The 18,019-nt window shown below is 42.2% G+C and overlaps 1 protein-coding gene across 1 annotated transcript in view; it reads right to left on the bottom strand.

The window, feature by feature from the left end:
• The window catches only part of LOC311521494 (protein SIX6OS1), a gene marked incomplete at both ends in the record, with an annotated part of 74,216 nt that overhangs the window by 23,922 nt on the left and 32,275 nt on the right, over positions 1 to 18,019 (bottom strand). The window contains 4 exons of the mRNA XM_084629821.1: positions 1,100 to 1,194; positions 5,015 to 5,135; positions 6,620 to 6,662; positions 7,139 to 7,326. Of these exons, the coding sequence (XP_084485947.1) occupies positions 1,100 to 1,194; positions 5,015 to 5,135; positions 6,620 to 6,662; positions 7,139 to 7,326 (447 nt within the window). The remainder of the gene's footprint in view (positions 1 to 1,099; positions 1,195 to 5,014; positions 5,136 to 6,619; positions 6,663 to 7,138; positions 7,327 to 18,019) is intronic.

Raw genomic sequence — 18,019 nt, 5'->3', positions numbered from 1 at the left:
TTTATTTCTGAAGCCTTACCAACAAAAGGGGGGAAAAGGAGACAGGGATGCACACTAACATATTTATTCAGGTGCAACTGATGTACATGTCCAAATAATCAGAAATTATTTGAACACATCCAAAGTCTGTGAGAAGACATAAACAGAGACTTCAATGAGTGGAGATTTCTGGAAGAGATTTCAAGGATAATAAAAATGATAAATGCTTCCATTTTTTGTCTCATAAACACTAATTTAAAAGCTTTAAAAATATATCATGTTCATTTTACAAGGAGATCATAATGCAAGACAATTTAATGCACAAGGATCAGGTCAAGTCCTTAAGACATACTAGGTGTACATGACCACTGACTAATTTACTAAGCCATTAATCCTGTCTATACAGCTTTCAATCATGCATTTTTTTAAGAATTAAATTAGGGTTTAGATTTCTTAAGTGGCTCAAAAAATGAACTGATCACAGATGACATTTGGAAGCCTATAAAACCTGGATTGTTAGTTATGCACCAAATATTTACAACTCTTTTTGTGTGGCAAAGACGACGTGGCTGTTACTTCTGATTTCACAATAACTGCAGCAATATTCAACAGCTGCAACATGTATACATAAATCTAAGCAGTGGTGGTGTGAATCAAAGACCAACACCTAACAGATTTGAATAAGATGTCTTCAGACAGATTCAGCTTTTTAAAATCAAGTGTTCCCCAGCTTTTACTAAAAACCCAAGATATATGAAATTTTATTAAATCCCTTTGTGTTGAGATGAGATGTGCAGCAGTCATAGCCACAACCATGGGTGTAGTTTGGGGAGCAGGTGGTATACTGTCCCCCGAAAGTGCAAGCCTCGGGCAGGCGCAGAATTCCACCCCCTCTCCCTGACGTATAGCCCCATTTGCCTGACAGGAGCTGCTCCCCCATAGACAGAAGTCAGACTACACCAATGGGCTGGTGAAGCCACTGTGGAGAAGCTGAGCTGGTTCTCTGCACAGGACTGTGGGAAAATTCTAGTGCCACAGAGATCCCAGGCTCTATACAGGGTTCCAGGCTTTGCCGCATCACACTTATCTACAGACTGTAGAACTGAGTTTAAAAGTTTACCTTTCTTTAAGCTCCTTCCTTTTCTCTAGATTTTTTTTATTTTTTCCTTCAATAATTTTAGAATGATTTTGATCTTCTGTACTCCTTTCAAACTGCTTAAAAATTAATGAATAAAATAAATGTCAAAAGTTGAAAAATATTAACTCCCTGCCACAGACGTCTGCTGATGTTGCTAAATCCATTCATAGTTAGGAGCTCTTTAGCTCTTTAATTATTATAACATGACTGTCCCTAAGCCATTTTATTGAGTGTTTATCCAGAGCCCTGCACAGTGGGACCTTCTCTGATTGGGGTCCTTAGGCACTACGGTAATACAAATAAATAAATAAATAAAACTCAAATAGGGACTGACTCTGTTCCTACTGCACTTTTGACTTAATTTTTGCCATTGACTTTAATGGAATCAGGACTGTCCCTTAGTTTATAGAACTGCAATGCAGCTTCTTGATCATTTTTATGCCTTTGATACAATGAAGTTGTATCAGTGATGGATCAATTTAGGCTATTGTTCCCCTTCAAAATCCTTTATCAATCTGCAGCAAGCCAGCAAGTAGCAAATTAATAGAAATATATCAAAAGAAGAGCAAATAATAAAGAATTGGACTAATATATACAGGAAACATGAAACCAATATCAGATGAAACAAAAATATCTGTCCTAATGCTAAATCTTTACATGGGAGAATAATCTTTCTTCCCATAGCTTCCACATTTACAAAGAGATGTGTATGTTTTAGATAATCCGATCCTTTTATGTGATTTCCAATTCTCACACCTTCATAGTGGAACTATAAGAGTCTATATTAAAAATTCATTAACATTTAATTCTTTTTTGGTTAACGTGCATAAATGTATTACAATAATTCCAACAAGGCATCAACTACATAATGCTATACTCAGGTTGGAGACTAATTTCCCAGCTTCTAAAGTTTTGGGAGTCTTCAGGAAGAACTCAGGATAAACTGTTCAGGAAGATATCACCAAGAGGTCCTGGACTGGAGAAAATTTCCCAAGCATTTAAGGAATTCCAAATTCCCATACAGTATATATTTTATTATGCTAAAAGTATTCTGGATGAAACACTATTGACCGTGAGCTAACCTGGATATTATGGGCCATACTGTGCCTTAATGCCACTGCCCACAATCTCGGGGTGCAGAGGAGCCACAGGGCAACAGAAGGAATTTTGGTTAAGTTAGCCAAAATGCCTCCTGGGCAGTGCATGCTGGAGTATCCACTGACAGGTATACAGTGTGCCTTCCTCCACACCAAGCCAGCTCAGTTGGGTAGTGTGTTAGGAGTGTGGGGCTATGGCTCTGTCCTTACACACACCTTGTTAGGAAGAAGAAAAGGAGTACTTGTGGCACCACAGAGACTAACAAATTTATTCGAGCATGAGCTTTCGTGAGCTACAGCTCACTTCATTGGATGCATTCAGTGGAAAATACAGTGGGGAGATTTATATACATAGAGTACATGAAACCATGGGTGTTACCATACACACTGTAAGGAGAGTGATCAGTTAAGGTGAGCTATTACCAGCAGGAGAGCCGGGGGGAGAGGGGGAAGGACCTTTTGTAGTGATAATCAAGGTGGGCCATTTCCAGCAGTTGACAAGAATGTCTGAGGAACAGTGGGAGGGCGGGGGGGGGGGGAATAAACATGGGGAAATAGTTTTACTTTGTGTAATGACCCATCCACTCCCAGTCTCTATTCAAGCCTAAGTTAATTGTATCCAGTTTGCATATTAATTCCTATTCAGCAGTCTCTCATTGGAGTCTGTTTCTGAAGTTTTTTTGTTGAAGAATTGCCACATTTAGGTCTGTAATCAAGTGACCAAAGAGATTGAAGTGTTCTCCAACTGGTTTTTGAAAGTTATAATTCTTGACGTCTGATTTGTATCCATTTATTCATTTATGTAGAGACTGTCCAGTTTGACCAATGTACATGGCAGAGGGGCATTGCTGGCACATGATGGCATATATCACATTGGTAGATGTGCAGGTGAACGAGCCTCTGATAGTGCGGCTGATATGATTAGGCCCTGTGATGGTGTCCCCTGAATAGATATGTGGACACAGTTGGCAACGGGCTTTGTGTAGGTGTTTGTCTACAGCCAAGCTCTACGATACAACTGCATTTGCTCCAACCCCTCAGACAGAGACAAACACCTACACAATCTCTATCAAGCATTCTTACAACTACAATACCCACCTGCTGAAGTGAAGAAACAGATTGACAGAGCCAGAAGAGTACCCAGAAGTCACCTACTACAGGACAGGCCCAACAAAGAAAATAACAGAACGCCACTAGCCATCACCTTCAGCCCCCAACTAAAACCTCTCCAACGCATCATCAAGGATCTACAACCTGTCCTGAAGGACGAGCCATCACTCTCATGGATCTTGGGAGACAGGCCAGTCCTTGCTTCCAGACAGGCCCCAACCTGAAGCAAATACTCCCCAGCAACCACACACACCACACCACAGAACCACTAACCCAGGAACCTATCCTTGCAACAAAGCCCGTTGCCAACTGTGTCCACATATCTATTCAGGGGACACCATCACAGGGCCTAATCATATCAGCCGCACTATCAGAGGCTCGTTCACCTACACATCTACCAATGTGATATATGCCATCATGTGCCAGCAATGCCCCTCTGCCATGTACATTGGTCAAACTGGACAGTCTCTACATAAATGAATAAATGGATACAAATCAGATGTCAAGAATTATAACTTTCAAAAACCAGTTGGAGAACACTTCAATCTCTTTGGTCACTTGATTACAGACCTAAATGTGGCAATTCTTCAACAAAAAAACTTCAGAAACAGACTCCAATGAGAGACTGCTGAATAGGAATTAATATGCAAACTGGATACAATTAACTTAGGCTTGAATAGAGACTGGGAGTGGATGGGTCATTACACAAAGTAAAACTATTTCCCCATGTTTATTCCCCCCCCCCCCCACCCTCCCACTGTTCCTCAGACATTCTTGTCAACTGCTGGAAATGGCCCACCTTGATTATCACTACAAAAGGTCCTTCCCCCTCTCCCCCTGGCTCTCCTGCTGGTAATAGCTCACCTTAACTGATCACTCTCCTTACAGTGTGTATAGTGACACCCATTGTTTCATGTTCTCTGTGTATATAAATCTCCCCACTGTATTTTCCACTGAATGCATCCAATGAAGTGAGCTGTCGCTCACGAAAGCTTATGCTCAAATAAATTTGTTAGTCTCTAAGGTGCCACAAGTACTCCTTTTCTTTTTGCGAATACAAACTAACACGACTGCTACTCTGAAACTCATTAGGAAGGTGGACCTAGCTGGAAGCAGTGCTTCTGGTACCCAACGGGATTATGTTTAGCTCTGGTGCAAAGGCACAAGCTGTGGAGGTGAGGATCATCTGAGACTGAGAATTATCTAGCATTACATCTATTCAAAAGAGAACAGGAATGTTTGCCATTCTGACAATGAACTCCATATTTAGGTACAATGCATTCATATTCACAAGGTTAACTTGAAACATCTTAAATGCCAGCAGGAGCTGGGAGCACTGTGGCTCATTTAGGAATGGCACTGATAGGTTTAGCCTTCTTGAGCTGGAAGAGAGGCCACCATGACACTGTGCCTTGAGGAAAATGATGGTGTAAGCTGAGATCAATATAAGGGAATCCTCAAGAGTCCATAAATTCATGGAGTCACATTACCCCCTTTCCTAAATAGAACACTTACAATGCAACAGAAACAATACAGTAATTACTCATTCTGGAATCATCCTGTGTGCTAAGAAACACAATATACTGTTATCACTACAGAAAGACACAGTGACATATTAGTGTATATCCATGCATATACAAATGTAAAATACAATTTTATATAATTAAATTATATATTAATACACTGTTACCTGTTTGAAATAATTAATTTTCATTTCTACTTCATCTGCTTCTTTCTCTAGTTCAAAAGATTTCTGGGTAAAAACTGCAGCATGCTTGAAGACGTCTTGTGTTTTTTCCCTCAGATAAGCACTTTTATGTTAAAGAATCAGTGAGTATCATATGTATGACATGACATGTTTGACAGTCATGTCAAAGAATACAGACATTAAACTATTAAATCTGTATGTATATTATACTGAAAAAGTTTCTATCTACACAGTCTATGAATTACACCTATATGATCCCTATAAGGGGTAAAATTCCCACTGGGTCATATGCTGAAGTCCTATACTCAGGGTCTGAATGTCACCTGCACTGTTAAAACCTGCTGTAGGGAGATTTGGGGGAGGAAATCTTAGTGATAATTTGTTTTTGGAGATTTTCCTACATTGTCTGTCAGGGGAGTAGAGTGTGTCCACTCACAAAAAAAGGGTACAAGGGCCACCCACAAGCCTGCAGAATCAAGGAGACCAGGGTCATCTACGTGCAGGCTATGTGCCTCCACATTAGTGTTGAATCCACTGGAGCTGCACTAACAGGGACTCCCTGCTGGTCACAGTAAGGGACTGGGCACTAGAAGTACTCTGGGACTGTACTCCCTTTTCCAGATAAGGTACATGGAGTCCCAGCCCACCCAATCACACCCTTATCCCCTCAGTGCAGACACTGGATATACTGAAAGAGTTCTGCCACACCCAGGTGGTGGTGGGGGTGCTGAAGAGTTGGCTGATCTCCCATAATGTGCAGAAATGGGGAGATTCATGAAAGGGCAACCCCTCTGAGGTAAGGATCTGGCCCATAGTTTTTACTCAATCCTTAGGCAAACTCCCTTTAAAGCCAATGGGAGTTTTGTATGAGTAAGTTCTGAGGGCCAGAGGTTTCCTTAATTGTATGCATGTAACTGCCATTTTAACTAAAAAGGGGTGTGAATGGGTAAGAAATGGCAGTATTTGACCAGTAAGTGGGAAGAAGGGTCCAGCCAGCTACACAGCACTGTTTCCAACATGTGTGCGCACACACACCTATTTCCTGGAGCCCTTTCGGATTCCAGATCCACAGTGGAGAGCCAGTGAGGTTCAGCGGAACCCTTTTGGATTGAAGAAAAGCATTTCCTCCCCCAAGCTGCTCTGGAGGTTACCTTGTAGTGCAGCTACAATGTAGTTATGCAGCTGGCTGCTTCAGGGGCCTTGGAACCAGTGCAGAGGCACATGCTATATGTGCAGATAGCCTCAGCAGACTCTTGAGTCAAGGTTTGGAGACTAAATCTTCTTATTCTTCCATGGTGTAGCAAAGCCCCACCCTTCTCTATTGGAAGATTTTGATAAAAACTTCATGAAAGGAACCTCAGTTTTCTTCCTCCAGGGGCCCCACTCATGGATGGTACTATTTGGCCCTCAATTTTCCCTCGGGCAAAACTCCTGCAGAAATAATGTCTAAGTGTAAAGCTGTAATTTAATTACAGTAATTTCTTGTGGCTATTATCACATTCAAGGCTACAAAGATAGTGAAAAAGCCAAACAAACTTTTCTACCAACCAGCCAGTAAAGAATGCATAGAGAATGTGTCATGGATACATCTGTAATGCCCAATCAGAAAGTGACCTAAAAGGAGCAGGCTCTGAAAAAATAAAGTTGCATTTTAGGATGTTCATTCACTAATGTCATATTCTTTGCAAAGACAATTAATATAGAATATTAATTGGTTGGGGAAGCACTTTGCGTTTATGCTGAAGTGCTGTACAGAAGAGCAATATAATACAGATGTAGAACAACAACAATACTAGGAACAGCATAAAATAAATGTTTGAAAATTAACTTCAAAATAGTAAAAGAAGCCTCCAGTGCAATGGAATACTCTAAGGACCTGTTACCACAAGCCAAAGGACATGTGGCCTAGAGGAATGAGCACTCAGAAAGCCCTGAGATGAAATCCAGGTTTTGCCACTGACTCCATTTGTATAATGGAGAAAATAATTCTTACCTATGAAGGAGATTAGTTAGTTAATGTTTGTACAATGCTTTTAATTTGCAATGCACTATAAATTATTATTATTTAGATTATACAAATAGTGTACAATATGGTAATACTGGTACCTAAAATATCCAGAAGGGTAGCTTCCTTCCATTTAAATTGTTCAGAATGTGTCAGAACTCTATTCTGGATTTCTTCAATCTCTTTTTTTTTCATATAATATTCCTGAGCAAGAGCATTTTCTGCATATTTTGCTTTGTGTTGTTTCAAAATCTCTTTATACTGATTCATGTGATCCTGATACATTTTCCTGTTAAAACAACAAAGTGGAATAATGTTTTGATTCAGAATATTTCTTGCATTGATGTATTGTAAGTCATTTAACTTAAGAAAGAAGTTAATTATGTAAAAAAAAAAAATCAACAAAATTAGATCTGTTACTCTGTTGAAAAAGGTCAGGTTATAATTAGTACAACCTTATCTGGCTGTAATTATTCCCTTTCATGGAATACTATGCAGTACAAAACAGAGTACACAGTTGTGAAATGAAAACAATAAGTTCTCATTGTTCTGAAAGTGATGCAGAATATACATGTTCAAAGACAGCCTTGCAGCATTCAGATGGTTTCATTTTTATATGGCTTAACATAAAACATACAGGAGGCCAAATTCTCTTTCAATGGAGCTGAACCAATTTATGGCCCAGCTTCCTTAAGTGCTTCTCAGCTTTCTATGTTAACAAACAGGGGCCTAATTCATAACTCGTTTAAGGGCTTTCTCTTAGGAGGTACTGAGCACTCTGAAAGCACACAAATTAGTCCCATTAAATGGAACTATTCACATTGCTTTAAACATTTTGCTGGATAAGGCCAGAACACTCACCAGTTGGCAGGACTGAACCCGAAATCAATTTTATGCTGGTATAAATCCAGTGAAATCATCTGAGTACACATCCCCAAAATTAAAAAGATACATAGCATCAGTAAAAGAGACCACATTAAAAAATTATTTCATTCTCTAAATTTAAACCAGCAATGTTTGGGAATGCTTTTGTAGGCATTACTACAAACAGAAAATAAACACAATATAGAAAACATGTCATTGGAAGCATTCAGCACAAAAAGTGCTAACATGATCCATATCATCTTTGGAAAACACAGGAAAGAAAAGGAGCGTTGCATAGAAAGGTAATCATCCTGTGTTAAATCAATAAAGGTAAACCATGTTGCAAATGACTAACTTTGGTCTGTTTCTTCATCCTTACAAGTTATTTATAGGATAGATGGCCAATGACAGATCATATCTCCAACTGTCTCATTGGCATGAGTCTTTAATGTATGCCAATAATTTGGCTGAATATATCTCAAGTATTGCAGACCATTTCCATTGCAAATTTTTCAAACTAGGAACTAGTTCTAGTTTCTTAAGGCCACCCACAAATAATACAAGTTGTGGGTCTACAGGAAGTTTATACTGTTACAAAGATAAAATTTTCACTAGTACAGCCTTCAAAAATCAATGTAATAAAAAGCAGTGCATATATAGATGCAGAGTTAACAATGCTTTCACATTTCCTCCTATATTTGAAAATTATGAATTAAGCTATGATATTGTCACGGATAGGAGATATTGCCAATACAAAAGAGGACTGGAATATCATACAATGTGATCTGGATGACCTTGTAAACTGGAGTAAAAGAAATGGGATGAAATTTAAGAGTGCAAAGTGCGAGGTCATGCATTGAGAGATTAACAACAAGAATTTTTGCTATAAACTGGGGACTTATCAGTTGGAAGCAAGAGAGTAGGAGAAAGACTTGGGGGTATTGGCTGATCACAGGATGACTATGAGCCACCAATGTGATGCAGCTGTTAAAAAAAGTAATGCAGTCCTAGCATGCATCAAGTGAAAAATTTCAAGTGGAGACAGGGAAGTGTTAGTACCATTATACTAAGGTGAGATCTCATCTGGACTACTGTGTGCAATTCTGGTGTCCCATCTTTAAGAAAGATGAACTGAAGCTGAAACAGGTGCAGAGAAGAACTACTAGGATGATCCAATGAATAGAAAACCTACTCTATGAGAGGAGACTCAAGAGCTTGGCTTGTTTAGCCTAATCAGAAGAAAGCTAAGGAGAGAGATTATTGTTCTCTATAAATGCATCAAAGGGATAAATACCGAGGGTGGCGTGGGGGGAGAGAAAGTATTTAAGTTAAGCACCAGTGTGGACACAAGAACAAATGGCCATCTACAAGTTTAGGCTTGAAAGTATACAGTTTCTAACCATCAGAGAAGTGAAGTTCTGGAACAGCCTTCCAAGGGAAGCAGTGGGGGTAAAAATCCTATCTGGCTTCAAGGCTGAGTTTGATAAATTTATGGATGGGATGGCATGATGACTGCCTACAATGACATGTAGCTGATCTGCAACTGCTAGCAGCAAGTATCTCCAATGTCTGGTGATGGGACACTAGATTGAGAGGGCTCTGAGTTACTGCAGGCAATTCTTTCCCAGGTGTCTGGCTGGTGGGTTTTGCTCACATGTTCAGGGTCTAACTGATAGCCATATTTGGGGTCGGGAAAGAACTGTCCCCGGAGTCAGATTGGCAAAGACCGTAGGAGGTTTTCGCCTTCCTCTGCAGCATGGGGCACAGGTCACTTGCAGGTTTAAACTAATATGAATGGTGGATTCTCTGTAACTTGAAGTCTTTAAGTTTGAGGACTTCAGTAGTTCAGCCAGAGGTTAGGAGTGGTGGGTGAGATTCTGTGGCCTGCAATGTGCAGGAGGTTAGACTAGTTGCTCATAATGGTCCCTTCTGACCTTAAAGTCTATGAGTCTAAGACTAAAGCTATAAATTGACCCTTCCAGGATTCAAATCTGTGAATCTAGGGAAGCTAGGTATTTCAAATCTGATGTGTAGATCCTTAAGTCTTCCATCTTGTACATGAATAGTTTTGAATCTGGGTTACAAACACATTTTTGATTCACTGAATGTTTCTGGGCTCTGTATCAGATTTGCTGGATGTGACAGTTAGAAAATGTATGTTGGAAAATGTACATCAATAATATTACAAATATAAAACACTATTTTGTTTATTATAATAGATGCCCGTAAAAATAAAGATGACTGTAGCAGAACAACAAAATAATTCATTGACAAGCCAATTATTGATTCCCAGAGATATTTTAAAAATTACCGATAAAATAAAAATAAAGAGATTTTGGATAACTCAGAAAACTAAATTGCAAGCTGTTGAAAATAATGTCAGAATACTCGGCCATCCCCACGAATTCTTAGAGGACTACATTTCCCAGAATACCACCAGCCAAATGAATATTTCTGGCAGTATATCCCCAGTAGCCTTGAAAGACTGTCATAGTTTTTAATATTCCTTAAGAATAATCCAAATTTTCAGACTCAGCGATTTAAAGGCTGCCATTTAGTGCATGATACTGCTCCCACTGAAGTCTGTAACAAAACACCCAGTTAACATCAATGGGCATAGATTGGACCCATCAAAAACCTTAAAGTTATATGTATGACTGTCTTCAAATATGTTAAGTGCTATTATAAAGAGGACAGGAATCAATTGTTCTCTGTGTCCTCTAAAGGCAGAACAAGAAGTAATTGGCTTAATCTGCAGCAAGGGAGATTTAGGTTAGATATTAGGAAAAACTTTCTAACTATCAGGATAGTAAAGCTCTGGAATAAGCTTCCAAAAGAGGTTGTAGAATCCCCACCATCGGAGGTTTTCAAGAACAAGTTTGACAAACACTTGTCAAGGATGGTCTAGGTTTACTTGGTCCAGCCTCAGCACAGGAGGCTGGACTTGATGACCTCTCAAGGTCCCTTCCAGCCCTACATTTCTATGATTGTTCCTTCTTTCCTGCTTTATATCACTAATTTTCAGACTATTTTTTCAATTCCAAAATTACTTGTACGGACAATAACACTATTAGAGACACTCTCTTAGAATGCAACATTTTTAGAATGGAGAGCCTTCATACGACAAGCCTAATTAAATGTTCACTTTGTAATAACAAAATGCAAATTGACCTAGCCATCTTTTTTTTAAAAATTTCCTCCAACTGTACAAATATGTGCTGAATGCCTCCAGCAGCCAGACTAAGTGGGGCATTCAACACATTAAGTTTTAAATGTGCTTATTTTTCTTTACAAGTTTTATACTTAGAATTTGCTGAATGCCCATCATGTGACTCTGAATCACTCCTCACATACAGCTATAAATGGAATATTTTTTAAATTGTGGACCACTTTTAAAGAATACTTATTAAATCCATTACATTTATTTTATAATTTACAAATAGTCACAATACTTATAATTTGACACAGAAAAATAATAAATTAAATCAAACACTTTTATATTAGAATTGAAACTAGTCAACTAAACAAGCAATTTAAAAGTAATGCTTCTCCGGCTTGTCACCTTAAATTAGTGAAAGCTAGAATGGCTTAACCAAAAACTCACCGAAAGCCAGTTTGGACTTGTTTTTCACCAAATACACAGTTCTAAAGAGTAACAAGACAGATAAACTACTAGCTGAGTTAATTAAAGACTATCAGGCACATCATGTTATTTTGGTAATCATAGACTCCATTGGCAAAAAGCACAATTACAACAAGATATGAATTCAGGCCAAAATTTTCAAACTTGAGTGCCTAAACTTAGGTTCCTAAATCTGTATTAAATAGATCTGACCTGATTTGCTGCATTGCTAAGCAACTTCAGCTTCTGCTGATACTCAAGGGAACTTGAAAGCACCTTGAAAAAGAAGCCCAGTTCTACTTAAGGTCTTGTCTACACTGCACAGTTTTGGCAACAAAAATCAGCTTTTGTCAACAAAATAGTGGAGGTGTACACACTTCAATGCTCCGCCCACTGATTTAACTCTTTTGCTAAGCCAACAAAATAAAACCACCTCGGCGAGAGGCATAGAGCTTTTTGCGGCAAAGTTAGATCAACACAATGTCAATGTAGACACTACGCTTGGTTATATCACTGTAAATGGCCCCTAGGAGGTATACCCATCCTGACTGCTCTGCTCAGCAGTTCAAACTTTGCTGCCCTGCACCCAGGTACACAGGCATCCGCCCCTCCCCATTTAAAGGTCTGGGAATTTCTGAAATTCCACTTTCTGTTTGCTCGGTGTGGACTGCTCATATCACATCTTTCCAACTGACCACAGTGGCTCCATGCACTAAACGATCTTCCACCTTGAGTACACTGGAGTTGTTTGATCTACCGGCTTGGTGGGGAGAGAAGGCTGGGCAATCTCAGCTCTGCTCCAGCCATAGGAATTTTGATACCTTTGGAGGATTTGTCGTGGCATGTTGGATAAAGGCTACGAATGGGACAGGCATCAGTGCTGTGAGAAGATCAAGATGCTGAGGCAGGCATATCAGAAGGCAAGGGAGTCAAACCATCATAGAATCATAGAATATCAGGGTTGGAAGGGACCTCAGGAGGTCATCTAGTCCAACCCCCTGCTCAAAAGCAGGACCAATCCCCAATTAAATCATCCCAGCCAGGGCTTTGTCAAGTCACTCTGGTGCTGCACTGAATACTTGCCACTTCTATAAGGAGCCGGACTCTATCCTCGGTGGAGACCCCACCTCCCCCGCCAAGAGCCCTGTGGATACTTTGGGGGGTCTGGAGACAGCAGCCAGCTGACTCAACCCCGCGCAACTTCGCGCAGCTCCCATTGTCCGGAACGGCAAACCATGGCCACTGGGAGGCCATAAACAAACTGTCTTGCAGCCGGCCAGTGGATTACTCTGATGGGCCACATATGGACTGCGGGCCGCAGGTTGCCCACCACTGACCTAGACCCTTTTCCCCATATTGACTGTGCCTCCCACCCCGACCCCAGGCGAAACTCACCATGTTTAGGGCATTCCGCCAAGCTGTGTGCTTGCCAAGGGGCAGTGAGAAAGAGGTGTAGTTTACTATTATGATTTAATGCTGTGAGTGCACTAACAATCTTGCCTCTGTTTATTGTTTCTTGTGCTTCTGCAGATGTGCCCTTGAGGGGAACCCTCTACTCTATAGCAGAGTGTGTCCACCAGATAAGGAACCAACCCAGAAGGAGCAAGGAGGACATGTTTCGGGAGGTGCTCCAATCCTCTGATGCTGTAGATCAAGAACAGAGGGTGTGGAGAGCGACAATTAATGAAAACTTTAAAATAGATAGCCAGGACAGGAAGCAGGGCCAGGAGCGAATTTTAGATGGCCAGGAGCAGATGATAAAAGTGATGGAGGCCCAAAAGGAGATGCTGAAATCCCTAATTGCGCAGCAGGAAGAACACATGCGTGCTCCCCCAACTCTCCCTGACCACTCCCCCCACAGCCTGTATAGAACTGATTGCCATGCCCTCCCCAAACTCCTGCCACATATTCCTTGCATCCTCCTGGCCCATCGCAGTACCCTGTTCACTCCACCCCAAATGATAGCTGGAGTTACACACAGCAATGAAAGCCTCCATCAGGAAAATGCTCCTCTCAGTGCTATGTCCCTTTCAAGAAAGCGTTTTTTGCGTGTTGGTTATTGCTGCTTAATAAAAAAATACTCTCTGAAAGATAATCAATCCTTATTTGTCTCCTATACATGGTGGTTGCTGCTGGAATTAATACACAATGGCAACTGTCACATTTGCACACTACAAATCATAGTCAGGAAGCACTGATCAAAATTTTCATTCAAGGCGGCAAGGTAAGAAAACATGGCAGAATGCTTTATAGCAGTGGTTCCCAAACTTGTTCCGCTGCTTGTGCGGGAAAAGCCCCTGGCGGGCCGCACCGGTTTGTTTACCTGCCGCGTCTGCAGGTTCAGTCGTTCACAGCTCCCAGTGGCCGCGGTTCGCTGCTCCAGGCCAATGGGAGCTGCTGGAAGAGGCAGCCAGTATGTCCCTCAGCCTGCGCTGCTTCCAGCAGCTCCCACTGGTCTGGAGCAGCGAACCATGGCCACTGGGAGCTGCGATCGGCCAAACCTGTGGACGCAGCAGGTAAACAAACCGGTGCGGCCCGCCAGGGGCTTTCCCTGTATAAGCGGCGGAACAAGATTGGGGACCACTGCTTTATAAAAAGACATATTGCTGGTGTGCAGTGTCAAAATGGTGCCTCAAAGCCTCCCTGATTTGAATAGCCCCCCATTGTGCCCCTCTAATAGCCCTGGTATCTGGCTGCTCAAAATCAGCTGCTAGATGATCTGCCTCTGCATGCCACCCCTGGGGAAACTTTTCGCCCTTAGCCTTACAAATATTATGCAGCACACAGTAGGCCGCTATGACCATGGGAATATTTTCCTCACTGAAGTCTAACCTGCCATAAAGGCAGCGCCAGCAAGATTTTAATCTGCCAAACGCACATTCAACGGTCATTCTGCACCTGCTCAACCTATTGTTGAAGCATTCCTTGCTGTTGTCCAGGTTTCCCGTGTAAGGCTTCATGAGCCATGAGAGTAAGAGGTACACCGGGTCTCCAGGATCACTATGGACATTTCAACATTCCCCACTGGAATCTTCTGGTCTGGAAAGAAAGTCCCTACTTGCAGCTTTCTGGACAGGCCAATGTTCCTGAAGATGCATGAGTCATGCACTTTTCCTGATCACCCTAGGCTGATATCAGTGAAACGACTCCGGTGATCCACAAGCAAATATTGCTTGGGCATGTAGGAATGTTATCAGGAGGGCCAAATCGCACCTGGAGCTGCAGCTAGCCAGAGATGTCAAGAGTAACAAGAAGGGTTTCTTCAGGTATGTTGGCAACAAGAAGAAAGCCAAGGAATGTGGGCCCCTTACTGAATGAGGGAGGCAACCTAGTGACAGAGGATGTGGAAAAAGCTAATGTACTCAATGCTTTTTTTGCCTCTGTTTTCACTAACAAGGTCAGCTCCCAGACTGCTGCGCTGGGCATCACAAAATGCGGAAGAGATGGCCAGCCCTCTGTGGAGATAGAGGCGGTTAGGGACTATTTAGAAAAGCTGGACGTGCACAAGTCCATGGGGCCGGACGAGTTGCATCCGAGAGTGCTGAAGGAATTGGCGGCTGTGATTGCAGAGCCACTGGCCATTATCTTTGAAAACTCATGGCGAACCGGGGAAGTCCCGGATGACTGGAAAAAGGCTAATGTAGTGCCAATCTTTAAAAAAGGGAAGAAGGAAGATCCTGGGAACTACAGGCCAGTCAGCCTCACCTCAGTCCCTGGAAAAATCATGGAGCAGGTCCTCAAAGAATCAATCCTGAAGCACTTGCATGAGAGGAAAGTGATCAGGAACAGCCAGCATGGATTCACCAAGGGAAGGTCATGCCTGACTAATCTAATCGCCTTTTATGATGAGATTACTGTTTCTGTGGATGAAGGGAAAGCAGTGGATGTATTGTTTCTTGACTTTAGCAAAGCTTTTGACACGGTCTCCCATAGTATTCTTGTCAGCAAGTTAAGGAAGTATGGGCTGGATGAATGCACTATAAGGTGGGTAGAAAGCTGGCTAAATTGTCGGGCTCAACGGGTAGTGATCAATGGCTCCATGTCTAGTTGGCAGCCGGTATCAAGTGGAGTGCCCCAAGGGTCGGTCCTGGGGCCGGTTTTATTCAATATCTTCATAAATGATCTGGAGGATGGTGTGGATTGCACTCTCAGCAAATTTGCGGATGATACTAAACTGGGAGGAGTGGTAGATACGCTGGAGGGGAGGGATAGGATACAGAAGGACCTAGACCAATTGGAAGATTGGACCAAAAGGAATCTGATGAGGTTCAATAAGGATAAGTGCAGGGTCCTGCACTTAGGACGGAAGAACCCAATGCACAGCTACAGACTAGGGACCGAATGGCTAGGCAGCAGTTCTGCGGAAAAGGACCTAGGGGTGACAGTGGACGAGAAGCTGGATATGAGTCAGCAGTGTGCCCTTGTTGCCAAGAAGGCCAATGGCATTTTGGGATGTATAAGTAGGGGCATAGCGAGCAGATCGAGGGACGTGATCGTTCCCCTCTATTCGACATTGGTGAGGCCTCATCTGGAGTACTGTGTCCAGTTTTGGGCCCCACACTTCAAGAAGGATGTGGATAAATTGGAGAGAGTCCAGCGAAGGGCAACAAAAATGATCAGGGGACTGGAACACATGACTTATGAGGAGAGGCTGAGGGAGCTGGGATTGTTTAGCCTGCAGAAGAGAAGAATGAGGGGGGATTTGATAGCTGCTTTCAACTACCTGAAAGGGGGTTCCAAAGAGGATGGCTCTAGACTGTTCTCAATGGTAGCAGATGAGAGAACGAGGAGTAATGGTCTCAAGTTGCAGTGGGGGAGGTTTAGATTGGATATTAGGAAAAACTTTTTCACTAAGAGGGTGGTGAAACACTGGAATGCGTTACCTAGGGAGGTGGTAGAATCTCCTTCCTTAGAGGTTTTTAAGGTCAGGCTTGACAAAGCCCTGGCTGGGATGATTTAACTGGGAATTGGTCCTGCTTTGAGCAGGGGGTTGGACTAGATGACCTTCTGGGGTCCCTTCCAACCCTGATATTCTATGATTCTAAGCACCTGCAATACCATAGAGAAGTATTCCTTTCTATTGATGTACTCCGTTGCAAGATGGTCCGGGGCCAAAATTGGGATCTGCATGCCATCTCTAGCCCCACCACAGTTAGGGATCCCATTGCCACAAAGCCATCTGCTATTTCACGCACATTTCCAAGAGTCACAGTCCTTCATAGCAGGATGCGATTAATGGCCCTGTGCACTTCCATGAACACAACTCCCACGGTGGACTTCCTGACTGCAAACTGATTTGCAACTGACCGGAAGCAGTCCAGAATTGCCAGTTTCCACACAGTGATCACCACATGCTTCTCCAGGGAGAGGGCAGCTCTCATTTTGGGACAGGGCAGGGGCGAGCTCCACACACAGTTCCAGGAAGGTGGCTTTCCAAATATCCTGCAGCCACTGCTCATCATCCCAGACTTGCATAAAGATGCAATCCCACCATTTAGTGCTTGTTTCCTGAGCCCAAAAGCAATGGTCCACTATGTGCAGCTGCTCCATGAATTCTAAAAGTAGTCTGGAATTGTTTCTTTCCATGACACACAGCAAGGCAGTCACCACGGATTCCTGTTCAGATTCGAAGCTCATGAAATACTGCATGATCAGCCATGTCGTGTTCATAACACTGACCACAAGACGGGAGAGCAGTGCAGGATCCATGCATTCAGGCAGAGATGGAAGGGATGCAATATATAGGGGCTGCTGAAAATATAGCTGGAAGGCCATGGAATGATGGGACAGAAAAAATGCATCATGGGACATTAAGCCTCCACCCATGATGCATGCAATCCACTCCACCTTCCCACAACTCTTAGCTGCAGAAGGTGGAAAGTTCCACAATGGGATAGCTACCCGCAGTGCACTGCTCTCACTGTCAATGCTAGAGCGTCAACTGTGAACGCACTCTGCTGACACGTGAAGTGTTGTGTGAACATGCACAACTGATATAATTATAACAGTTTGTAATCGTCAGCGTAACTTGCATCGACTTAACTCTGTAGTGTAGATGTAGCCTAAGTACCCAAATATAGATACAGGAGTTTAACTTTTGGGCACTCAGGTTTGTAAATTTTGGCCAGAATCTTAAGATCCACGTAAAGAAGTCCTTGATCACATGGAAGTTGTTTTATGCAGCTACACAATTCTTGTCTTCAGAAGGTGTAAATGTCTCTATTAAGTGAAAGTGAAACCTATGTGGAACACTACTCATTCAACAGTGTGCATAGTCACAACTAACCAGAATCTCATCCCCAGCAAACTTTAACATGGCATCAGAAATGGCCTTCTTGACCTACATCCCCTAATCTTCAAGGCACAATTTTCAATTTGGCATGCTCTTTGGGCACTCTGAAAAATACAGAGCCAAAGTATACAAAAGTTGATTTGACTACGCAATATAATGATCACATTTAAATAGTAACACTAAAGTGAAGCAGAATTATTTTAG

This window comes from Lepidochelys olivacea (genome assembly GCF_965140295.1).
Source record: "Lepidochelys olivacea isolate rLepOli2 genome assembly, chromosome: 6".
Taxonomy (NCBI): domain Eukaryota; kingdom Metazoa; phylum Chordata; order Testudines; family Cheloniidae; genus Lepidochelys; species Lepidochelys olivacea.
The sequence above is the reverse complement of the archived record's forward strand: the minus strand, read 5'-3'. Positions and strand labels throughout refer to the sequence as shown.